This window comes from Coffea arabica, chromosome 8c (assembly GCF_036785885.1).
Source record: "Coffea arabica cultivar ET-39 chromosome 8c, Coffea Arabica ET-39 HiFi, whole genome shotgun sequence".
In the NCBI taxonomy this organism is placed as follows: Eukaryota; Viridiplantae; Streptophyta; class Magnoliopsida; order Gentianales; family Rubiaceae; genus Coffea; species Coffea arabica.
The window spans coordinates 41,104,865-41,129,828 of NC_092325.1; the positions used below are offsets into that span (position 1 = coordinate 41,104,865).

At 37.8% G+C, this 24,964-nt stretch overlaps 4 protein-coding genes across 20 annotated transcripts; 2 read left to right on the forward strand and 2 right to left on the reverse strand.

The window, feature by feature from the left end:
* Positions 1–205: 205 nt before the first annotated feature.
* LOC113706881 (heat shock factor protein HSF30) lies at positions 206–4,683 on the forward strand. Of its 17 annotated transcripts, none has more exons than XM_072063494.1 (8): positions 207–822; positions 1,432–2,333; positions 2,410–2,649; positions 2,907–3,298; positions 3,403–3,447; positions 3,553–3,613; positions 3,702–3,764; positions 3,884–4,683. In XM_072063494.1, the coding sequence occupies exons 1-2, from the start codon at positions 502–504 to the stop codon at positions 2,281–2,283; spliced, it is 1,173 nt and encodes a 390-aa protein (XP_071919595.1). In that variant the 5' UTR covers positions 207–501; the 3' UTR covers positions 2,284–2,333; positions 2,410–2,649; positions 2,907–3,298; positions 3,403–3,447; positions 3,553–3,613; positions 3,702–3,764; positions 3,884–4,683. The 17 variants fall into 17 exon arrangements, with proteins under 17 accessions (XP_027084727.1, XP_071919589.1, XP_071919595.1 ...); XM_072063493.1 differs by having other exon boundaries at positions 3,556–3,613; XM_027228926.2 differs by having other exon boundaries at positions 206–822; positions 2,410–2,458; positions 2,565–2,703; positions 2,907–3,613.
* An 838-nt stretch (positions 4,684–5,521) lies between these two features.
* Positions 5,522–9,874, forward strand: LOC113706877 (cytochrome P450 711A1-like). The gene is made up of 5 exons (XM_027228913.2): positions 5,522–5,913; positions 6,995–7,147; positions 7,459–8,236; positions 8,505–8,600; positions 9,166–9,874. The coding sequence occupies exons 1-5, from the start codon at positions 5,657–5,659 to the stop codon at positions 9,493–9,495; spliced, it is 1,614 nt and encodes a 537-aa protein (XP_027084714.1). The 5' UTR covers positions 5,522–5,656; the 3' UTR covers positions 9,496–9,874.
* Positions 9,875–10,069: 195 nt separating this feature from the next.
* LOC113706878 (protein IQ-DOMAIN 6-like) lies at positions 10,070–12,887 on the reverse strand. The gene is made up of 5 exons (XM_027228916.2): positions 12,422–12,887; positions 12,013–12,273; positions 11,411–11,638; positions 11,175–11,288; positions 10,070–11,087 (listed from the first exon to the last, which is right to left on the reverse strand). The coding sequence occupies exons 1-5, from the start codon at positions 12,485–12,487 to the stop codon at positions 10,395–10,397; spliced, it is 1,362 nt and encodes a 453-aa protein (XP_027084717.2). The 5' UTR covers positions 12,488–12,887; the 3' UTR covers positions 10,070–10,394.
* A 3,806-nt stretch (positions 12,888–16,693) lies between these two features.
* LOC113706879 (IQ domain-containing protein IQM1-like) lies at positions 16,694–21,108 on the reverse strand. Its single transcript, XM_072063836.1, has 9 exons — positions 20,601–21,108; positions 19,535–20,034; positions 19,330–19,444; positions 19,173–19,238; positions 18,558–18,646; positions 18,372–18,459; positions 17,971–18,201; positions 17,774–17,875; positions 16,694–17,552 (listed from the first exon to the last, which is right to left on the reverse strand). Exons 2-9 carry the CDS (start codon positions 20,005–20,007, stop codon positions 17,082–17,084), a joined length of 1,635 nt encoding a protein of 544 aa, XP_071919937.1. The 5' UTR covers positions 20,008–20,034; positions 20,601–21,108; the 3' UTR covers positions 16,694–17,081.
* Between the last annotated feature and the right edge of the window lie 3,856 nt (positions 21,109–24,964).

Sequence of the window (24,964 nt, forward strand, 5' to 3'; positions counted from 1 at the left end):
TAGTAAGTATTTGTTTTTAGGGGAATAAAAGGACCCCAAAAGAAATAAAGGCTTATTTATGCCTAGGGAAAGAATAGAAGTCCAAAAATCAGAAACTTCCGGAACTATCAAGAACTTTCTAGAACTATTTACAAGCGTCCTCGTGTGGCCGCCACAGCAGACCAGCTGTCCCACAAAATCTCAAGACCCAGCACAGACTTCCAAAGGACAGAATTGTCAAAGAATCTTCCCATAAAGTTCCTCAAAAGGCCAACGAACTCTCCACTCCCCTCTAAATATCTCTTCTTCCCTCCAGAAAATTTCAATCCTGCCCCATAAATAACGCGTCATTCTCCCCTAAATTCTTTCCAACATCCCATTTCCTAATTCCCTTCTGCCAAAATCTTCTTCGCTCGAAAATGACTTAGCTCCATAACTCCTCAGTCCACTGCCTGCCTGCTCAGTACTCAAACACACATACCAAACCCAATAAAGATTGAATTTTTACTTCACAATCAAGCTATGGAAAATGTGACCATCAAGATAGAAGAAGAGGAAGAGGGCTTCGTCTTTCCATTCAGTGATGGCGGAAGCACTGGTGCTGCTGCTGGTTCATCTTCGTCGCCGAGGCCAATGGAGGGCTTGCATGACATGGGACCCCCACCGTTCTTGACCAAGACATTTGATATGGTGGAAGATCCTTCAACTGATTCAGTAATCTCGTGGAGTAAAGCTAGAAATAGCTTCGTTGTTTGGGATTCCCATAAGTTTTCCACATCTCTGCTTCCCAAGTACTTCAAGCACAGTAATTTCTCAAGCTTCGTCCGCCAGCTTAATACCTATGTAAGTACTGGCTACTACTTTTTCGAATAGTGTAATCAAGTTTTGATATTTCTTTGATGTTACTGACTAATTGTGCCTAATTCCTAATGGGTTGCTTTCCATTTTCTGTTTCATTTGAGTTCAGTTCAACTTTGGGTTGTGGCCGAACCGTTTTATTGGATTCAACGTTCTAGCACAATTTGATCTTTTCTTGGTTACTTTGTCCGCTGAATGCGGTTTAGTATTTGGTTTTGATGTTTTGTCTTCATTTTCTTTGTGGTTTGTAAATTGTTGAGATGTTCTGCGTAATGGGGATGCGATTTGAGTGCCCTGCCCTCTTTACGTTTGATGCAAATTGGTGCACTCGACCAAATGTTGTTGTTTGCTTCCTGCTGTTATAAATGTTCTATTGAGTATCTTTTGATAATCCTGCTGCAGCTTTTATATTTTTTTGGTGCATTTTTATCGTTAATAAACTGCTGGTGATCTTGATGAACTTTAACAATAGCATAATATGCTTAGTTGGTACTGTGACACTATTAGGTTGATTCATCTTCTTGTGATGCAGATTAAGTTAACGGTAAGTAGATAATGGATTAGTTGGTCCTGAATGAGTGCATTTGATTGCAGGGTTTCAGAAAAGTGGATCCCGATCGTTGGGAATTTGCAAATGAGTGTTTCCTTGGCGGGCAGAAACATCTCCTGAAGACCATCAGGAGGAGAAGGAATGTCATACCAAGCATTACCCAACAAGAAGGAGGCGGTCCTTGTGTTGAATCAGGGCACTATGACTTGGAAGAAGAAATTGAAAGACTTAAGAGCGACAGAAACTCGTTGATGGCCGAAGTCATTAAACTTAAACAGCAACAGCAGACTGCAAGGGACCATGTCATGGCGATGGACGAAAGAATTAAGGGTACGGAGAAAAAACAACAGCAGACAATGAGTTTCCTAGCCAGAGCTTTTAGTAATCCGACTTTTCTCCAGCCATATGTGGATAGACATCGACAGAGACAAGAACAACAGCGAATTCAGATTGGGCATAAGAGGAGGCTGACAATGACCCCCAGTGTGGAGAACCTGCAAGAAGTGGCATCAATCGCTGCGGATGCTGATCAACTTCTCAATGACTCAGGTGGAGAGCAAGAGCTGGTGAATATGCAAAGAGAGATGGAGACTTTGCTATTTACTGCAGCATTGGATGACGAACCAAGCAGTATTGTAAACTTGAATTCACCGTCAATTCCTACTAGCAGTGCTGCCAATGTCGATCCAGTTGCTGAACACATATGGGAGGAATTGCTTACTGGAGATCTTGTTACTGAAAATGAAGCAGAAGTTGTGTTGTTGGGAGATCAACCAGAGGCTGATGTGGAGGTTGAGGATTTGGTTGCTGAAACACCTGAGTGGGGTGAGGGTTTCAGTGACCTTGTCGATCAAATGGGATATCTTATCGCCAAGCCTGACGATACGAGCAAATGAGGCTAAATGATTCTCTGATGTCCTTGACACACATTCCTGTCTGAGATTAAGTATGCCTCAAAAATTTCGACTTGCCTTTTTCTGCTGTTCTGCAGCAGCTAATGCTAATGCTTGTTTACCGTATAGGCGGGAGGTGATGGTTGCATGGAGGCCAATCAACTGATCCTGCTTTTCTGTATCCTTTTAATATCTCATGGAAAATATTTGTATTCTAGAGTTTCTTAAAGTCTAGAAAGTTTTCCTCTTTTTGACTAGTCTACATCTTTTGGTGCGTTTTGCAGATGCAGATGCTTAGAGAATGTCACGAGGGAGTCACCTCCATCATTCTTTACCGTGTCTTTTGCTCTTCTTGCCCCGTCTCATTTTGTATGTTGTTGACTTGTAGTATCAAGTTCAGATTTCTTTTGTGTATGTATAAAGGTATTCTTTCATGCAAAAATTTTAGCAGTGTCATCTTATCGTGGTTTCATTCTGCTGAAATTTCTAAATTTGCTTTTCATGATTGAATCCATATAGCCCAAGTGCTCAATTCTATGCTCGGCAAATGGTTGTCCGACAAGGTTTTATGCTTGGGGCTTGTACTGATTAAAGTGATATAGCATCACGCTGAAACTCTTTTGCAGGAAAACTAACCTGGCTTCACACAGTAGCTGTAAAATCTTGGAGGCTGGACTCTGACCGGAGAGGTGGCACAACCTATTCGATGTTGCAGAAGGTCGAAGCAGAATGCAGGTGGGTTATGGATCAGGCCTTTTAGAGAGAATTAACGGACCAGGACAAGCTATGCTGCTTCCAACCACTCCCCATAAAACAGAACATTTGAGGCAGCGTTTGGCTTTTGATTACAGGGTTATTGTGAAGCTTCTCGATCTCCACCTGTGAAAAGGGAAGTCCCTCTGTTACATTACGGGTTGAGGATTGCAGCTGCTTGCTTAACCTTGACAGGAATGCAAAGTTAACATTTTTGCTCCATTTATTTTTAGGCTACAAAAGAAGATGGAAACGTTTAATCAGGGTACCAGCATTAATCTTGGATTCAAGAATTCTTTAGCGGTTTTACTCTTTTTCCTTTTTCGTGATTTCTCCAGCTGATTCCTTTTGCATTTTTGTTGGTGGCAGTCCGAATTGACTTTGGTGGTTGCTTGGTATTGCAGTTTTATAGTGGTGCCCTTCTTTTACTTAATTGTGATCAGAAACAGTTGTTCTTTAGAGTTCATTGGATGCTAAAACTTGATGTTTCCATTTATGTCATGATGATCCTCTCCATAGCAGAATGCGAAAATCTAGAAAGATTGTGCATCAGATTGAGGCCCTTTCAACATAATGAGTGGTGGGCTAATGACAACTATTGTTATTCATGACATGTTATAGATTGGAGGCTATCTAACTTTGAAAATGCTGTTGCCCGTGTCTTCCAGATTTGACATGGTAATTACCCATAACGAAGGATAGCGATTGAAGCACAGTTTTGGCGATGGCAGGTCCACTTCCAATACCCTGATGATGTTCCTGTAATACGGGGCACATGCCACTCACCAGTATGGAGTCAACAAGAAAAGATCAGGTTTTTCCTGCTAAGTGTCAGTTTTTGATTTTGTAGGGATTTCAAAGCTGGTATCAGATGCGTGTTCGGATGAGAGGATAAATAGACAAAAAGGAGAGGTTTATATTTGACGAATACCCTCGTCTCATCCCTCTCAAAAGCATGTAGACGACAAGGAATATGACGGGCCAGAATTTGCAGATGCTGTGAATTGTGATCCTGAGTAAAAGACAATTTTGACATAAAAGAATCACGCATGATACCAATATCCAATCCCAATCCAAGTGAGCATATTCTTGTAGGCTTAGCCAACTAATGTCCAAACACAACTCAACTCTGAGAACTTTTCTAATCTCGCCGATGGCTATTGGCTTTCAAGGAACCAAGAAGTGATTAAATCTCAATATTGAAGACCAACGGATGAAAACTTCCCAGGAAATTAACCGACTATTTCTTTATGCAGAAGAAGAGAAACGAAAATATGCAGATCTTCAAAACAAGAGGGCCAACCACAAATTTTTTTTTTTTTTTAACAGATGATGTATAGTTTTTTGAGTGGTCAACCTTCTAAATCATTTTGTTAAACAAATTTTTCTGCATATGGCAATCCACTAGCGAGTATCAGTCAGAAACTTCTGACATCAATACACCTTCTGAATGCCCCAGTTGGACCATGCTGATGTCAATTTAGACACAGAAGCTTTGTCGGCCGAATTTTATCATTTAATGCCATCACAGTTGCCTTTTGGGAGTAAATCTAAGGCAAGAGAAGCTATCCTCCATGGATGGTCCTGCGACTTCCATCAATCCATCTCTTTCTCTGCTTTGTTCTATGCAATAGTAATTCTTGCTGCTGAGTTCGGTATGTGCTGGTCCAAATGCTTCCTCGCACTTGTTCAGTTTATTCCTTTCCTATCCCTTTTATCCTTCGTTTAACAAAGACCTATAAGAAGTGATCATGGAAAATATGAAATTTGCAAATTAAAGCCTCTAAGCGGTTCAATTATCACATCATACTCTGAAATTGCTAAGGACCAAACTGGTCAATAAGGCCTTATTAGTGAACCAGTCCTCAATAAGGCCACGTTTAGTTCGAAAACGGTAAATTATTTAATTTGGATAGAGAAACTTACGTGTTTGGCAAGTAATCGTTAAGCAAAAAAATTTCTTAGTCAAAATCAACGGTTACGTCAGCCTTTTTCGTCTAAATTGAATATTTTACCGTTTTTTGACTAAATGTGATTCAAAATAATTAATTTATGTACTAAATGTGATGCGTTTAAAAATGTGAGAACGAAATGTGCCCCTAATTCAAAGTTTCAGGACGAAAAATGGATTTTTTCCTTTTCTTTCCTGTGATAATTTTCACCCACTGCTCCTTGACAAATTCTAATGTTAACAAAGTTACCAATTCGACTACCAAACCATCCATTTTTCTCGTAATATTTGGAGTCTCTCTTTAAAAGAAAATTAGAAGAAAAAAAGGCATACGCAAGACATAAAGCAATTTTTTTTTTAGATATTTATCATTTACACACTAATTTATTGACTACTTGAGATTAAAATAATGGAAGAGACAAATCGAAAGGACCCACCAATTACCCCTTCTCATCATTGAAAATAGACGAAATCAGCAGCCTGACTATTACAGGACGAGCAGTTTCAAAGAACCCAAAACCCGCGTGCATTCCTTGCTACAGCCAAATGCCGCCCTTACCAATCCTTTTCCTTTATATTGCGAACCTCCCACAATGAAAAGCTCACTTCACTTGGTGACTTTGCCAGCAATAGGCTCACATTTGTTTGTCCCTCTCTCTTCTGCCAGGAAAGATGGACTTGTCTGGTGCAAAGGTTCAAGAGCTGATGGAGTTTGGAATACCATTAATTGAGGCACCAGTTGTATCAGTAACATTCACGGTATTGGCTTTATTGGCCGGGACTTTGTGGTACTTATATAGACCTTACTGGGCTGTCAGGAAAGTACCTGGTCCTCCGTCTCTGCCCCTATTAGGACACCTTCCCTTGCTTGCTAAATATGGCCCTGACGTTTTTGCTGTTCTTGCCAAAACCTATGGTCCTGTATTCAGGTCAGTCATTCTCTTCTGTCGTTCTCTTATTCAGTTCATTTATCACCAAACTATAGAAAGAAAAAAATAATAAAAATACTGCCATTTGTTACAAAGAGTAAATCATTAGGCAGCTTCTACCTTTGTTTCTTGCATCTCCCAATTCTGCAGCTTCTAACATAGTCGTGCTCTTTGAGCTGAAAATTTTCATGGCTTTGACGGTTGACTTTTTGCAAGAATGTTTCTTTTCCCATTTTGCTGATGTTATATCTTGACATCTTAATCACCATCTTGTCTGTCGACGCTTGTGCTGACCCTTTTTACTTCTAAACGCATAGGATTTAGGTCCACTTGCTTGCTTGCTTCAAGAGAATGAGGTCACTAAAGTAATTACGTGGCTGACTGAAAAAATCTGATTATAAGTGTTTTACTGAGTTTCTCAATTGCATCTTTTCTAGTGGGGTAAAAAGAGTTTGATCTCTGCTGAAGAAATTGCGGTTACTGTAAAACTCTTTTCCTCAGTGGTAACTCCACCTCAGTCTATCATGTCGGCTTCACGAAAGATGACACAGTCTATTCATAGTCCCTGTACTCAATCAGCCTGTTTGGTTGTACAAAAGTTTTTCTCATCCTGAGAGGTAAAGGGACGAGTGCAATAGAGTTGTTGTGAATGAATCTGAAGATTGTCCAAAAGTCGACTTCAAATTATTTTTGTACACGTTGAACTTCACATGATATGAGTCACAAGGATTTTAGAACAACATAGAACTGCAGTTGGTCGAAAAAGTAATAGTATTAGCTTTTTTAGAATTCAAGCAAGATTTCTGCCCCAGGATCTGGTATGTGACATTGTGAACTGGTTGCCTAGAATTACAGTTGCACCTAAAAAATAATGGTGTTTTGTATTCAATCAACATTTTTTTACCCTGGATCTGTTATTCTTGTTCTGAGTGTAACAGTAGCTATCCTTGGCCTTGCTGATGCTACAGAATTGTCTTGAAGTAAATTGATCCATTGGTGCTGGAAAGCTCTTTAACTACTTTCGAGAAACAATTTCATGTTCATCTCATGCGTGCTTGCCTCGTAATACTTTCAATTGCAGGTTTCACATGGGCAGACAGCCTCTGGTAATTGTGGCTGATCCAGAACTTTGCAGAGAAGTTGGGATAAAGAAATTCAAAGACATCTCCAACAGAAGCATTCCATCTCCTATAGCAGCATCTCCCCTGCATCAGAAGGGTCTCTTCTTCACCAGGTAATGCAATGACTATGACTGTAATATGTTAATTTCTCGCCTCCCCGATCCAAATATAACTGATCTAGTATAAAAAGCAACAAATAGACTTGGATTGTGGTCATTAAATCTGTATACTACTTGCAATGATGCTAAACTCCTGGGTAACTAAAAGCAAGATGGCAACCGACTGCGAAATATGTAATAATAAGAAGATAAACTTGGCATTGGATGTCTCAGTGAGATAGGAACTAAGTTGTCGCAATTAATCAAGATTAGGTTTCATGAAATTTAACGAATCATTAAAGACATGTCACTTGCAACCTTTACAGGGATGCTAGGTGGTCAACAATGCGAAATACCATACTGTCGGTGTATCAGCCATCTCACCTTGCCAAGCTGATACCAACAATGCAATCATTTATAGAAGCTGCAACTGAAAATCTTGAATCGCAAGGAGACATGACTTTCTCTGAACTCTCCCTGAAATTGGCTACAGATGTTATTGGACAAGCTGCTTTTGGAGTAGACTTTGGTCTCTCCAAGCCCAAAGCAGGCAATGAATCTGCCAATAGAATGAGCCACCAGCAAAATGATATTGAAGTCCAAGACTTTATCAATCAACACATATATTCTACAACACAGCTTAAGATGGACTTGTCTGGATCCTTTTCAATCATATTGGGGCTGCTTGTTCCCATACTACAAGAGCCATTCCGCCAGATTCTTAAAAGGATACCTGGAACTATGGACAGAAAAGTAGACCAAACCAACCAGAATTTGACTCGCCGGCTTGATGGAATTGTGGCTAAGAGAATGAAAGAAAAGAGCCTTGACTCAAAGGACTTTTTGTCGCTCATATTGCGTGCAAGGGAGTCAGAGACAACATCAAGGAACTTCTTTACACTAGACTATATCAGTGCTGTAACTTATGAACATTTACTTGCTGGTTCAGCAACCACATCATTTACATTATCGACTATTATCTATTTGGTGGCTGGACATCCAGAAGTTGAGAAGAAATTGCTGAAAGAGATTGATGAGTTTGGTCCTCGTGATCAGATGCCTACTGCCCATGATCTTCAACACAATTTTCCATATCTTGATCAGGTGACTTTGCCTGCCACTCCCATTTTCACCAGAACTTTTAGTGGAAAAATTCATCAACAAATTCATACACATATTCATAACTTTACGAGGATCTTGGATTTTAGTAGGATTTCTATTGTGCTCAACAATCTAATCAAAATTGCAACTTCTTATTTGTCAAAACTTGATTCGTCTTCCCCAACTGATGAAACCTGTGATGTTCAAGATCTCTTATGAATGATGTAATAAAGGATTTTATCTCATTCTTCTTTTAATTCTTTGACTCCAGGTGATCAAAGAGGCAATGAGGTTCTATACAGTTTCCCCCTTAGTTGCAAGAGAAACATCAGCAGAAGTAAAGATTGGAGGTTATATCCTTCCAAAGGTTGGTTTTACTTCTATCTCGCAAGGATTATGCTTATAAGCTATCGCACTTATTTTAGAGAAGGAATGGTTTAATTTCAACAATACTCCTCTAGGGCATCTTTGATGGTCTGGAAAGGCATATTCAGTTGAGTAACTTTGAGTTCAATCAGTTTTATAAAGTTAAAATTCTTTAAGATGTAAAGAAGCTGAAAAGTAGTGAACTCGTTGCAAGAAATTCTGAAATGGTGCAATAGGAACTAGTGCATTATTTATTGCATAGTAGTTGTATTAGATCACTGATAATCGGTAAATGGTTTCGAAGTATCATCTTAAGATAATGTCCTCTACCACAGGGTGGCTTCATTTTTGTAGTTAATTGTGATAAATTTCCCATGGACAAAGCCCAAAAAAATGGTAATAGTACTTCTTTTTTAATGCCATGGAATTGCTTGGTTGTAAGCCGGAGGATACCCTAGAAGATGAAATTGTATCATCAATTTTCATTGGAAATCTTTTTCTGATATCATCCTTTCTTTGTTTTTCGTAAGCGATGTCCTGATTTATCTCATAATATGCATATGCAGGGTACATGGGTTTGGCTGGCTCTTGGAGTTCTTGCTAAAGATCCAAAAAATTTTTCAGAACCAGACAAGTTCAAACCTGAGAGATTTGATCCAGACTGTGAAGAACAGAAGCAAAGGCATCCTTATGCAAATAGTCCCTTTGGAATAGGGCCACGAGCATGCATAGGCCAGAAATTCTCCATACAAGAACTTAAACTTTCGATGATTCATCTGTACAGGAAGTATATATTTCGTCATTCTTCAGACATGGAAAAACCTTTGGAACTTGACTATGGCATAGTACTGAACTTTAAGCATGGTGTCAGGGTAAGAGCTATCAAACGTACTTGAATGACAATAAACAAAGGAACAAGAAAAGAAAGAAAATCAGCTTGGTGATCGTTCCATATAATGGTGAATTTGATTTTCCCAATGTTACAATGATGAATGAGCCATTCTACGAAATGCATTCCATGCAGCAGATGATCTTATTATGTACCTAGTTGGTTCCAGAGCAGATGTTCATGTGATGGACCAAACACAGCTATGATCCTGCCATCTTCTACAGGCAGGGTGGTAGCAGTCTGGTAGATTGAGTAATTTGGGAAAGTTGTGCTTTGGGGTCTTGCAAGGCTTTTGAGTCTTCCATTGGACCCGAAAAAGAAAAGTTCTACTTTGTTCAATGATTCCACGGATCTCTACTAAATATGCCATATTAGGGCTTTGTTTTGCTCCTGTTGTTTGCACTCTTAGCTTCCATCATACAGGTTAGTGATTGCCATACAAGCACGACTGCCGATCAGCAATAACAAAAAAAGAGTGATACTACCCTTTTTTTTATGCTTCTCTCTTTTTGTGGTTTTGGAAGGGGCAAGGTTTCAACTAAGGAATAACAGCCAAAGAACCACTAACCAGTCATTAGATATGTATTAGCTAAACCGAAACTCATCTCAAATGCAATCATCCGCATGAGATCATCAATTGTTCTGAACAACTGAGTGCCATAACGAAGTTATCGTCTCCAAAATCACAACTTACATGATATCAAGAACCAAAGATCACACACGTCCTAGTACTTCAACAAGGGGTTTTGGCACATCAGAAAAAAAAATTAGAGCATTTGGATATATAACAACAAGCTGTTGTAAACTACTTGCAACAAATTTGATGGTTGAAGATCCTTAGCCTTCCCATCCTACTGATAAAAGCAATTATCCCTGATGGTTGAAGAACCTTAGCCTTCCCTTCCCCTACTGATAAAAGCAACTATCCCTTTCTGTCAAGTTCATTGAGAATTTCTCCATCCTAGTAGGCAGGCACAGAGGCCTAGAAAAGTGGACTGAAGATGGATCAGACCCATTGCTGCTTTTGGAATCACCATTGGAGAATGCTGATGATTTCTTGAGAAATTGAAATTCATCCATGGACTGCCTTAGAATCCTTTGATTTCTCCGTTTAGCTTTAGTTGATTCAGTCAGGTTCATGTAGCTAGGCCTACTGTTATTCCTGTCCTCTGTCCTGTCTGACGTCAAAGGAGTAGTTCCAGATATAGGGGTTGTTGATGTGCATATTGAAGATGAAGCTGAGCTCTCATCGTATCTAAATTCAGAACTCGGGCTCGAGGATGAGCGAGTAGCTAATCCAACTAAAGGAGGTTTTGCTGAAACCCTAGTAGTGACATTGTTCCTCTTTACCTTCACTGAGCCAGGTTCAGATGACCTTGATCTGTTGTTACCCTTGGAAGAATCCAAACAGGTCTTTGAATGTGGAGTCTTTTCAGCAATATCGTTGTTGGCTTCTTCCATCAGTCTGTTTTCCCATGGTTTTGCTGCCATCCAACGTTCCAACCAACTCCATCCCCAGCTATTCTTGTCAAGTTCATGACTTTTAAGGGAGGGGACCGAGACATATGTTCGGGAATCAAAATTTTGGCTAAATTTGCACTGCAAGGAAAGTCGAAGGATTATCCATTTTCCTCCTTGTTAGGCAGATTAAACAAATTACGAAGTAATATTTGAAACTGTAAGCACCTTCTGGGCAATAGAGTAAGCAAGTGTTCTCTCTCTCTTGAACAATCCCTCTTGCCTCATTTGTATCTTTGTCTTAACCTCTTCTAGTGTTCCCCTACTATCGCACCATCCGTCCTGAAATTCACAAAGAATCAGAAAACTACTTCAGTTAATTAAATTAAATTACATAAACACCCCAAAGTAATAAAAGAGGCATCACCAGATATACTCAAATAACAGCAATAAGGGAAATCTACCTCTGCTTGTTTCAAGCGATCAGCTTTGCTGCGATGCTCATCTAGTATTTTCTGCACAGCCTGTCCCTCTATGGACATTCTTACACGGCGAGCCCTAACCCGTGCCTGTACCCTGACCAGGGCCTGCATGCACCTAAGGGTTACAGCAGCTTGCTTTCTCACCTGCCGGCCACGGACTAAAGCTTGGAGCCTCACCAGTCCTTTCAAGGCCCTCAAGGCTCTCCTTGCCTAAAATCATAATTCAACACCACTTTCAGATCCGACACCAAATTAGATGAATTCAACTTATATCCTCATCTACTGCTTTGAATCAAGACATGGCCACTCGAATGAATTAATGCATACAAGTTCATACGACTAACACATAATGTATATGTATTAAGTTGGATAAACTTCTACAACCTCTTATCAATAACCCACACAAATATTATTACAGGCACTTGATAAAACAGATAACAGGCCATAATTAACCAATTAAAATGATAGGAAACGTTAGCAGAGTTCAAGGAATGCCTAAGATTAAATTGCTGCATTTTTTTTCATCTTGCGACCACCGCTGCTAGATAGGCAAAATCAGAGAGAGGGAGAGAGAGATGGATTACCAAAAATCCACGAAAGGCAGTTTGGATTCTGATTGCAGCCCATTCTTGCCTAACAACCCTGAAATCTTTTGGAGGAGCTCTAACAACAGTAGCTACAGCAGCTGTGAAAGCATCATTATTCACTGACGAAGAATCCGAGGCTTCTGATCCACCACTGTTCCTACGATGCCCTTTGAATCCTTTCCATGATGAGGACCCACCCAGATCCCCTGATGAACTCCTCCATAGCCTCCATTTCTTGCCTTTTCCCCCCAACTTTTCCTACATAAAAAGCCCATGCAAAAAGCAAGCAAAAGACATTCAAGACCAACTCACAGCACATATACAGAAAAAAGATCAAAGTTATGTGAAATCCTTCGAGCTAAAAGCAGAAAGCAAAATTGAATCTTTTTCAAAAATTTGAGCTTACATAGTCATCTTTTTCTGGTTTCTTGAATCCTATTAAAGCTTTTACCCATTTTCCTGAAGCACCCATCTGGGCTAAGCTCTTGATCTACCAGATTTCAGCTCAAAGATCAATCTTCCCTCAGATAAAGGAAAAAGTATAAGAAAAGGGACGACGCAAAGGATGAAGAAATAGCAGCTTCCCACCAGATTAAAGCAAAGCAGCTAAAGCTAAATTTTTAGCTAAGAAGAGAAATTTTAAGAAGAAAAAAAGAGGGCATTTATGTAACTGAAAAAAAAAAAAACAGACAAGCCCACAATCAGGCAGAGAGAGATATAGGCAGAGATTTAATAGGGCATAAATAAATTGCTGCGTGTTTTCGTGGGTGAGTGGCATGTGTGTTTTGTGTGTTGAGGAGGGGAGTGGGATGGGGAAGTACAGCTATTGGTCCTGGTGGTGGTGGTGGTGGTCGTGGTGGGTGGTGTGGGCAGAGAGTTTCTCTGTCGCATTGTCCAATGAGCCGTTGGGTTTTGATATTTGAAATTCAAAGAAAACAACGGACACCACTCCAGGACCCTAGGAGGATCCGAGGACATTGTTCCCGCTCGAAATGTACGAGGAAATGACAAGAATGGGCTTGAATGCTGCTGGAAATACGACTCTGTGTTGTCCATTGACCCTGCAGACAGGGCAGCCTAAAAAGGCACGAAACTTTGTGGAAAGCTGAAAAATAACACCAAAGACATGCAGACAAAGAATCTCTAAAGTCAGTGCGGTGAAGATATCTCTGCTGCCGTTTTAATTTTATCCATCTTTCCATCCGAAAACACCCCACTTTCGGATCAAATGGTCACCGAGCTTAAATTTGATTTGGATTTTATGGGGGAACATTTATCTTTCTGGGGTGGTCAACCTGATCTTGCAAAAGGTTTCTCATTTTCCAAAATCATGGTTAAAGTTTTCAAGAAAAATGAAGTGATGATGGAATGGAGTTATAGACTTTCAAAGAAAACGGTTGAAAGAGTCCATAATTAACCGGAAATGACCAGTGAGACGTTTGGATTGAACATTATTCGAAATTTTTTTTCCTTCGTGTACTGTAACACAATAAGGTGTTTGATGTGAGTTAAAAAATGTGGTTTTGGGAATAATAAGAAGGAATTTTTCCTTATTTTTGGAAAAAATTTCTTGTTTCATGATAAATACTTGTTAAATTATTTTTTTAATTAGCTTTTTCTTATCTCTTAAACATTACATCACAAAAAGTATTACCAAAATTATTCAAAAAAATTTCAAATCATCTTCACTCCAAAATCACAACTTTGGAATCCACACAAATTAAATCAAACTCTTTCTTGCAAAAACTTTAGAAAATTAGCATAAATTGCTCTCACATCTCTCACGTATAATGTTTATTAACATTTTTATTTGGAAAAGTTCTTCAAAATATCTCTCGCATGTCACTAAATGAATTTTTTTTTATCATTCACTTTTAAAATATTAACTTTACATCCCTTACATATTCAAGTCAACAAAATTTGGTCTTAACCTAAGTTTTCAATCACTTTTTAGTTTGATTTCACTATGTGACCTGCATGTAGTCATTCTTTATATACAAAAAGGTTAGATCCTACCGTTTTAATGGTCACGGTCAAAATAATTATGGATTAAGTCAGACCCCACTTTTAGGGAAAAAATAAATATCATTCAAATTAGATCATACTATTTAGGTTTAAAAATAAATATGGATCAGATCATTTATTTAATTACAAATATGTTCTAACTTTTTAAATTTTAAAAAAATGGTCGTATGTGAGTCACATGATAAATTCAAGATAAAAGATGGTCAAAAATCACTATTAGGATCAAAATTTATCAATTTAATTTTATAAAGGACGTAAAGTTATCGTTTCAAAAGTGAAAGACGAAAAGATTTATTTAATGAAATATAATTGATGTTTTGAATAATTTTCCATTTTTATTCCACAAAGAAAGTATACCATTTCATATTTTTATATAACCAAGACGAAACTGCATTTTGTTTTTAATTTTCCTCCAGTAGATTGAAAGGGCATCATATCACGGGTTTACTTCTTTTTTCTTTTTCAAAAAAAAAAAACAGTGGTCAACCAAGAACATATATTTTTTTTCTTCTTCTTGTTTTCCTTCTACTTCCCCATTATTTTCGGTTTCCTTTCACCCATGGGCTATGCTAAAGTGAGAAGGGGAAGGATTAGTAATTTCACATGAAAATCATGATGGTAAAACAAAAATAACTGCATAGATATGTCCACCTTGTTTGGATTGCTGTTTTCCGTCAAAAAAATTACGTCGTTTTCCGTAATCACATTTTTCTATTACATTTTTCCCTCACATACATCAAATCGCTACAGTAATTTTTTCATGAAAAATCATGAAAAATGCAATCCAAACACAATTGCCGGCCATTGATGTTCTACATTATTGTCTGTTTCCTTTCGGAAAAAGATAGGGAAGTACATTAAACTCAAATTAGTGCCGTCTCAAAATTTTCAAGTGTATATTGCATAAAATTGGACACAGAAAATGCTTACTAACTGGAAAGTGTGAAAGAGAATATGAGAAAATATCAAGGTTCAAAAATGGCAGACTGCAAAGAATGAATTCTTTTATTTACTTGGTAAATTGGAGAACAGTTTATTTGTCCAAGGGACAAGGAAGTCTTGAAAAATAAACTACTACTACAAGGGAAAAAAAACAACAAAGAAGAACACTCCTTTTTGTGTCTTGCCTTCTGTTTTTTGGCCTTTATTTTCAGTGCGGTCCAATGCAGTTGAAGAAGAAGCAAAATGATTAGTCGATCGAACACTAAAAAGTGTAAAAATCCCTACTGTGATCTTTGAAAATTTGCCAAATACAAAAATTGTCGGGCAATGAAACCGAGATCACAACAACTTCAGTGAGAGTTCCTGTACTCAACTCTACCATTCTAACTTCTTCATTTGGCCTCTACCTTTTCGTCCCATTGTGGTCTGCTGCGGTCCTCTTTCTAGTTTCAAATGCATCGCATGGGTTTATAAAATTTTTTTCTTCTTTGAATTTTGAAAGTGAAACAGGTTGGTGCCCTGACCCTGAATTGATTTTGGATTCTTATTTTATTTTTACTCCAAAACAAAACACAATAATCTCTCTTCTTGTCATGGAAATCAATTCTTGCACGATCTCTGACTGGGTAAACTGGCAAAAAAAAAAAAAGACCCATCATGATTCTTGAACCATTCTACGCATGCAAGTAGTATTAAACAAAAATTTTTGAATGCATGTAAATTCCGTTCACATTTATTTAGTAAAATAAAAACTAGTAACTTTTCATCATTTTTTCCCCTCGTCATCTTGCAAGAAATCATCAAATTTGTGTCATTCTAATTAGTTGACACAGTGATAAGGAGAAAAATATGTTTGCATGCCAGAAAATGCACGAATTACTGTGGTGATGTAATTGTTGTTTCCCCTAATTGTTTGAACATATTAAAGGGATAGCCCATTTCTACACATGGAGAAGAAAGCCAAAGTGTAGGATCAGTCTGAGTTCTTTCCTTTGGCACTGTATTCAATTTGTCAATTGAAACCTTTGGCCTTGTGGAGCTTGGAGTGGCAACTGGCATAGAGTTGTTGGAATGCTAGCCGTTTAGGAGCTTAATGCAGAAACATCTCAAGACGGACCGAAGCCTATTGGGAGTGCGGGGAGGGGAATACAGAAGCCTAATTCGCGCCGGGGAACAAAATAATTAATTATCTCAGAGTTTGCTCTACCAACTAACTCTCCTGCCACCTAAATATTCGATGTTTGACCGACAAATTGACGTCTCCATTCTACTGTCAAAAAGACGATTTATAGCTAACAAATACACACACTAATTCCGGATATACTACACGCAGTTACCTTGAAATCCGAACATGCCAACAAAATGCTGCACAAACACACAGATTTTAGAAAAATTTCATGCACTTTCGTGCGCAAGTTGATGGAGATTTGAGGCCATTTCTTGTCTGCAGATTGATGGGGTTCTGTGTCGGATGCTTTAAATTTTCGGGACCAATTCTCCTGGTCCTCAAGGTCGTGTCCTCAAGCTTCCCCACAAGGGGCTAGATTCAACTCTAACCGGACAAATCGTAGACCGTAAAACGGATGCGAATATTTGTGGATTATAAAAACAAAATGGTCTGCGTCCTCAGTACAAGTTTGTGATGGAATGAAAAATCATAAGACCCTATTAACAATATGTAGTCTTAAATTTTGGATAACAGAGAGGGAAAGACGGACTAAAGGCAATCTTTCAACGAGGTAGTTGTTGCAATTTGCTTCACAAACTACAAAATTAAGGCTGTTTCAAATACAATAAGAATTCAAGAATAAAGTCATCTCTCTAAGCTAGTCCTCTTTCAATTCACTGAGCTAAAAAGAACTGTTGACTGAGGGCATAAAAAAGTGCCACAACGTCTTCATCTTTGCAGACTCTTGAAGTCCACTTCATGTACAACAAGAATAAAAGAATGAAACAATTAAGGCTCCCTTTTGAGAACTCAAATGAAAAAAATAAATAAAATGAAACAGTTGAGAATTTTGCAAGGGCTGCCAGGAGCGGCCTTGTACCCTCCAGGTGATAGTGTAAGTCGTTCCTCTGCTGGGATGGCAATGCAGTATTTAACTAGCAGAAGGAACAGACACCCTTGGGCTAGGAAGTCCCATGTATGAGAGCCTCGGTGACATGCGAACTTTGGGACTTGGTCGCGGGGAAGGAATGGGAATGCAACTCTTGGACTTTTCCAGCCCAGTCCTAGGCGATAGATTTACCTTCTCCAGTGCCTGAAATTGAAGGTGCGTCGGATAGTCTCGAACACAACCAATTCGTGGACCAACACCACTGGACCACTTGCAAGATAAACGCTTGGCCAAGTCAAATTTGGGTTCTTTAATACTTGGTATCTTTGGAGCCTGGATATTTTCTTGACACGCAGGTGTAAGGGAAACTTCATTGCAGGGACCATCAGAATCGGTAGCAATTGCATCCATAGCTGTTGCAGTTGTGGAAAGATCTTGTAACTTCTCTTTCTTAGATTTGGATTCCTCATCAACCTCTTGAAATGAGGTCCTAGCATCATCAACTGTGTAGCGCTGCGGTACAAATTGGACGATGAGTCATTTTGTCTAGCAGCAACTTGAACGTTAATTAGCAGAACGAATTAGACCAGCATGTGGTTGTTGATGTAGATTTGACAATTGCAATTGAAGTTGGACAATCAAAAACAGATGCAAATTGATGAAACTATGTTTCTGACCAAATTCGCTCATTAGCAAACATTGATGCAAGGTAAAATATATTGCAGAGTGATTACCTTGACATTGCTCAAGTCTACATGGTGCTCCTCAAGAAAGCTTATGAATTCCTTGAAATTGTCTTCTGTTGGAAGATAGTGACCACTGTATGGCCATATTGCCTGAAGAAAATGAGAAAAATTAAAGCTTAAATAAAGGCAATGCAATGTGTATGTAACAATGTGTATCTTTTTCATGCGCCTAAAAGAATGCATACTTCAAGAATCCCATCATGAGCAACGAGTCTACCCGCTGCTGTTGTAGCTCCTCCAGATAGAAAACTGGAATGTTGAAAAGCACCCTTCTGCTTCTGTCCTACGTATAGGGACCTTGATGTGCTGAGAACAAAAATCCACTTTGAACGGTCATTTGTATCCAGAAGCATGCCAGTTTGCTTGTACGCTAACTTCCCATCCTCCACAATTACTTCATAGGCTTCCCTCTCTTTCTGTTAGTACAAATACATGAAGAGTTTTAAAACCTAATTCTTGCATATGCATCAGTGATACCATTTAGTATGTTTGTTACGTGCACATATTTGGTACATCTAGTGAAGTATTCATAATTGCAGCAAAGGAGATGTGTGTTGCCTGAAAAAGAAGAGGAAAAAAAGCTTACAGGTCCAAGATATTTAATAAATTGGCGTTGCATGTTAACTCTTGGACAGCTTGGAAGATTCAGTTCTTTGCCACCACCAACGTCCAACCTTCAAGAAAATTGGAGATCTTAAGAACACAGGAAACCACTATCGGAAGATATCAAGAACTTGTGCACAAAGAGGCAGTTTCGTCATGGTAGTCTTACCAGTAGAAAAAGGGTTGAGAGCTTCTGCTTTCAGACCATGCATCATAATAGAAGTGCAAGTTGTGTCCGTACCTATGCCGGGGATCAATCTGCAAAACCAAGAAGGGAAATGCATCAGTATTGTACAATTTCCACTTGTTCAGTGTAAAGTTCTTTAGCATATTTGATAGTCTGATCAGTAAGGAACCGCATGTATATGATGCAATTTCAATCAATTCTTTCACCCTGTTTCAAGTTTCAACTCGTACTAGCCAGAACTCAAGACACTCCAAAATTGTGTCCTTTGATTACAATAACACTCACAAGTTTGCTTGCATGAATTTTTATCAACAAGTATCAGATATTAACCGTTTAGATGCCATCACTTTTCAATAAGAATGCAAGGGCATGCAGTTTGATTAGCCATCTCATGCACTGTTCTCATCTCTGTTCCTTGGGATTTCAACTAAGAAAAAGATATAGGCGAGGACAAGCATCCCCTATTAGATCTTCAGAGAACATCAATGCACCCGTGGTTATGCTTTAAAATCCTATATCCTAATTTGATCAACATGAACATTGTTTACGAAGGACGCACAAAATAGAGGAAAGTTCTAAAAGAAGTTATGATCTTACAGCTTCAAGCCAATGCTGTAGAGCTAACTTCTGAGCTTTTTCATCCTTTAGTAAACCTTTTCCTACCTGTAAGCATGTTCATCAGTAGAGTGCAATGGCTTTAATGTCAGCCTTAGAAGTTAGCAATAGCTTAATGTGCCTAATTGTTATAGCATACCTTGGCAGCCTTTGTCCTGCCACGTGCCCACCGTGCGACAGCAGTTTCATGTTTGGTAATGTCAAAGAATGATACGGAATTTCGCTCTAGAGTTGCAAAATCCAAGGCCTTCCACCTAAAGCATTCAAGAAACATATGAGAAACCAATAAACATAAGCAGAAAATGATTAGTTATTTCACAACAAATTAATAATGAAGAGCTGACCAGAGTTCTTCAGCAACAACTGCACAATCTGCAAGATTCCTTCTTGTGCGGTAACTTTTATAGACTTTCTGAAGCTTAGTTGCTGCATCATCAAGCTTAGTAATAGGTCGTGGAGAAGATACCACAACGGGCGCTGGAATCAGAACTTCAAGCTTAGACTTATTAACAGCTTCTTGATCATTATCTCTACACAGCGAATTCCTGGATTCCTTATCGACAACTAAATCCTTCGTTGGACCAACAGTCTTCAGCTTTTGTGTATCAACCCTCGGGCTTACTTTTGACTCATCAAACTTGTGAATAGTTTCTAATTCTTTTTTCTTAAAGCTAAATGTTCTGAAGACCAGTTCTCCTTCTCTTCTCCCAAAGCTCACAGATCTCACAACTGTTTCTGCTTTGTTAAATAAACCGAATATCTTGTGTTCCAGTATCTCATTCCAAGCTGACAAAATTATTGAAAGACAAAGTCCCATCTGTTATGCCTCGAAACAAACCGAACCCTGTTCAATAAGAGTTAAAAACACATGTTAAGCTCGCCAATTCTCCAAAAAAAAAAATGTTAATGAACTGCTGAAAGATCAAATATTAGGACTTCAAGATTTTTTTTCCTTAAGGTATCCGTAAAATGTATTGTTGCTTGGTTTTTTCCCCCGTGCTGAGTTTATTCAACTTGCTCGGTCTAATAATTACTGAAAAGAATATTTACATGTAAACTAGGGAAGTACAGCTTATATGCTAAAATTAGACAAAAATGAGCTGTGACTGTTCCTTTCCGGAACACCCTAGCGTCCTTCCTCTTAAAGAAAAGCACACAAGGGAAACCTTCGTATAACAGCACGAGTTTTCTTACATAAAAACAGAAAGTAGTTAATTGCAGGCAGTAATCTCCAGCAAGAAATCTTGGACTAAAGAGACAAAGGTGCGAGATTTCAACAAAGCAATTGTATACCCTGATTCCTACTTATCCTCAACAAGCACAGGCATTTTTGGTACCACTGACTAATGAAATCAACAAGGGAAACACAATCAAGAAACCAAAACAGCTCAGAAGAATTATAATGCAAACCTTGAAATACAAAGATTCAGCCTATAGCTTCTCTATTCCTGGCTCCTCTTTCTCTTCTTTAGCGAGCTTCAAAGTCACAGAGCCCCTCAGCAACTTAATGCATGGTTTCGACGCTTCAATTTACCAGCTTATATACATGTACTTATGCAGTGCAGCCCACTTTTTTGAATGATCAAAGCCGTCAAAGTAAACTATAGCAAGTAGCAAATCAATTGAACACGTAAAGAAAAAGGTCGTGAGATGGGAAGGGGTCTACTGGGCTTTCACTGAAGTTCACAGGAAGGCTTCAAGAAACACGCCAATTGAGCCTCGTGTTTTTACTTTTCACTGGTTAAAGAATACTGCTGTGCAAATCATACAGCCAAAAGAGCTCGCCCCACCCTCAGATTAAAATAAAACTAGTGGCCTTATGACGAACAGATCATCTTTTTTGGGACCCTTTTGACCCTTATGGGGATCAAGAGCTCCGTTTCAACTTTTCTGAATCGTGACCTGGTCGTTTGCTCTTTGCTGATGCTGTGGCTGTTTTAGCTACAATTCCTGTTCCCCTTTTTTTTTCCTTCTGCAAGTTAAAATCAATTTTAGTATGTTACGTATTTTCTTTGTGAAATCTTTTCCTCCTCTAAGTTCAGTTCGCAAGAACATATTTGAAGCAACTTTTGCAACAGTTTCCAGGCAATTGTGAGCATTGTGAGGAGGAAAAGTTTACAGCTTGTATGGATTGCCATTTTTTGGGAAAATATTTATCAGTTTTTCGGGAACATTCATTATAGCATTTTTTTTGGCCAAAAATTATTTCAGAAAATGCGATCCAAACATCTCGATACTGTGTATTGTTGTCTGCGGATTTGCAATTCTCGCTTCCTAAATCTTTCAATTCGAGTTTTAATTCACTAGATAGCGTTTAGTCCATGGATTGCTGATGTGGGATTTCCATTTGTCGTTCTTCAGCTATTTTTAGAAACATTTTATTTTGTATCACTTGTATTGATTAATGTATCTACAAAAACGTTAACCTGCAGAAGGAGTTGTAAAGCTATTAATTCCGCGAAGGGATAATTTCAGAAACCTTCCCTAAAATTTTTGACTATTTCACTAGCCTTCCTCTAAATTTTAAAAATTACATTAACCTCCCATGAAGTTAATTATATTGTAACATTTATGCCCAGTCGATAATTAAAAAGTGATATTAGAAGAGAGAAAATAATATGATTCCATTATTGCCCCTAATTCACTGCATTATTTAATTAATTTAATCCTAACCCACACATTAAAGAAAAGCACTAAAATTTGTTGTTTATCATTAGCAATCAAATCACATATAGTATCAAAAAATAATATATCATTTTATATTTTTTATTTAATATAATATCCAAATTAGTCTTTTCAACTACATGCTCATTGTCAAACATAATCAACACTAAATAATCAAAAAATTTGCAACCAAATTATTACAGTGAACGAACTTTAACATTATAAATATTCTTGTCAACGTATTAAGTAAGATTAGTTGTTGAATTTTTTATGGTATTAAAATTCACATTTTGTAATATTTTGGTTATAGATTTTTTTTTTTGTGATTATTTGTTGTTGATCATGTTTGATAATTAGTTTATAATTAAAAAGAGTAATTTAGATCTTAAATCAAATAAAATATATAGAATGATGTACTCTTTTTTATATCATATGTGATTTAATCTCTGATAATAAACAGCAAATTATGGTATTTTTTTTTAATTAATGTTTGGGTGGGTATTGGATTAATTAAATAATTTAGTAGAGGAGGGACAATTGTGAAATTATATTATTTTCTCTCTTCTAATATCACATTTTAATTGCTAGTTGGATGTAGATATTACAAGATAATAAATTTTAAGAGAGGTTAGCTTAATTTTGAAAATTTAAAGGAAAACCAATGAAATAGTCAGAAACCTTTATCCCTTCCTCAAATTGCACGTTGCAAGCATTTACTGCGAGTTCCTGAACATGAACGAGGCCACGGACCATTGAACCAACTCTCTCAAGTACTAGCACGACCGGTGCCCTTTCGCACAGGGAAAACATCCTTGTCCAAATTCCAATTGTGGCTTCATTACTAGTGATAATTGATGAACTTCATTGACCATTTGCGTTGAAAGAAATGGCTTGTTTAACAACATGGTATGGATGAATTTGCTTGCTCTGTTGTCGACAACCACGTTAAAATGATTGGTGGATTAGATAAGTAGCAGTAAGCTTCATACAAGTCCACATCTGCTGCCGTCCGACTGCCGTCCTCCGATTCCCTGTTTCAAACGGCACTCTGGAAAACTCTGATGAGTCCTGACCATTGACTTTTGGCAACAAAAGACTAAGTCGGTGATCTTTGATTTTCACTTCGTTTATTAACTCGTACAAAACTATTTTATTTAGCGCTACATTATTGATACAACTCATTTTTTTTTTCTCCTTTAAAATCGAGTAATCCCGGATAAGGGATCTATGTGTGGATGTGGTAGCTCCATATAGATTAGGTGTTTTTACGAGTGTTTTTCAAAAGCTTTCCTATAGGTATTTTTGAGGGGGTGACGACACTGCAAAAAGGAGGGAGGCAAGGAGGTGGCGGTGGTGACGTGTGGCGGCTGTTGGGAGGTGGTGGGTAGAAGGGAAAAGAGGGTGTTGGTTTTTATTTATTTATTAGGTATCTTTGAACTTGTTTATAATTAATGTTTTTGGGGTAATAATGCTTTTGGGGTTATTTTTGAGTTTGTTAACATAGACTTCACTGGTTGGCAGGAAACTCTCCAATCCAAGTAGAATTGGAAATTTATTTAGATGTTGACATTAATGAAGAAACAAATTCCTCTCGCTTATAAGTTTTATTGAATTGACATTTTCTACTCAAGAAAATTTTTTAACAAATTTCCACTAGTTTAAGGTATTGTCATTTTCACTTAAGAATTGTATATATCACGAACAAATGATATCCTAATCATTTCTCTTCACTAATATTATGAATTTATTTATTTAATATACATTCTGGTGAATTTTACTAGCATTGCATTGATATTTTGGTTAAAATAGAGTAAATTATCTCAAAAGATGTTCTCCCAAAAAAAAAAAAAAGAAACTAAAATAGAATGAAATTGGATAGTGAACTTCATTCTTGCCATGGAATAAGAATAATTTAGTATCCGGAGAATGCATGAAAAAGCAACATGGCTGAAATTGTATAAACATTTATAGAATTAAAGTTAATGATGAGGATCACATTTAAAGATTATGCAGTATATATAATTGGTTTTAGAATCAATTTATGATCTAGGATTTTCATTTATTCTAAGAAACATCAATTTCCAAGTTCCATTTGCTTTGATTTTCTTTAATTTAGTATCAAGGAAAACCATCCAATGCACTTATGCATGTAAATAATTTTTTTTAAAAAAATAATGTTGTTGAGTCAAAGAATATAATTAGCTACCAAGAGTTGATAGTCAGCATCTGGACAAAGGGTGGTAAACGAGCAGTTATTCACAAGGGGGTTAAAGCTTGACTCGAGTTCAAACTACTCAAATAGGATTAAAGAATCAAACTCGAGCATTTAGGTATTTTGTTCGAAAGCTCATTGAACTTTTCGAACTTCACCACACACAGACACGTGTGTGTATCCATGTATATATGTGCATTATTTTTCATAATTGTTAGATTACCTGATGACCTATGTTTTTAGAAAAATTATATATCTTACCATTTGAACTCGAGCACAAGTTCAATCTCAATTTGCATCTCGAGCGAGCTCAAACTCAAATTGAGCTTCCTATATTTTACGGGATAAATTGCATCTCAAAATCGACGGTTCACAAAGCTCAACCTTGAGTTTGGATAATACAGTTCAAGCTCAAGCTTGAGTACATCAATGTTCGAGCTTGGTTCGACTCACTATCATCCCTAATACGGAGAGAATCTGCAAGGAGAGTAAATCCTACACAAGAGTTACCTCCCCTTGAAAAATGATTCAGCCTACATTTCTTAGTTAGGCTTACAAAAAAAGTCACAGTTTAAACAAGTTATTCGCAAGCTTCCTTGATCAATCCTAAGTTTGAACTCACGTTGATCAAATTTAAGCTGAATTCTAGCAGTTTGAATAGCTGGACAAGTTCAAACTCAGCCTTATACTTGAGACTCAGGAAGTTCGTCAAGTGTAATCAGATTCACTGGGAACAAAGGGCGGAAAAAATATAGACACCCCACTGATTAGAAGACGGTACGGGCGGAGTTGAACATTATAGGGGCCACTTAAACTTAAAGGCGAGCGAGGACGGGACCAGGGGCTGAGCCAAAATCACGTGGTAAGTGGGGTCAAATTTTAATATTGTAAAGTACTG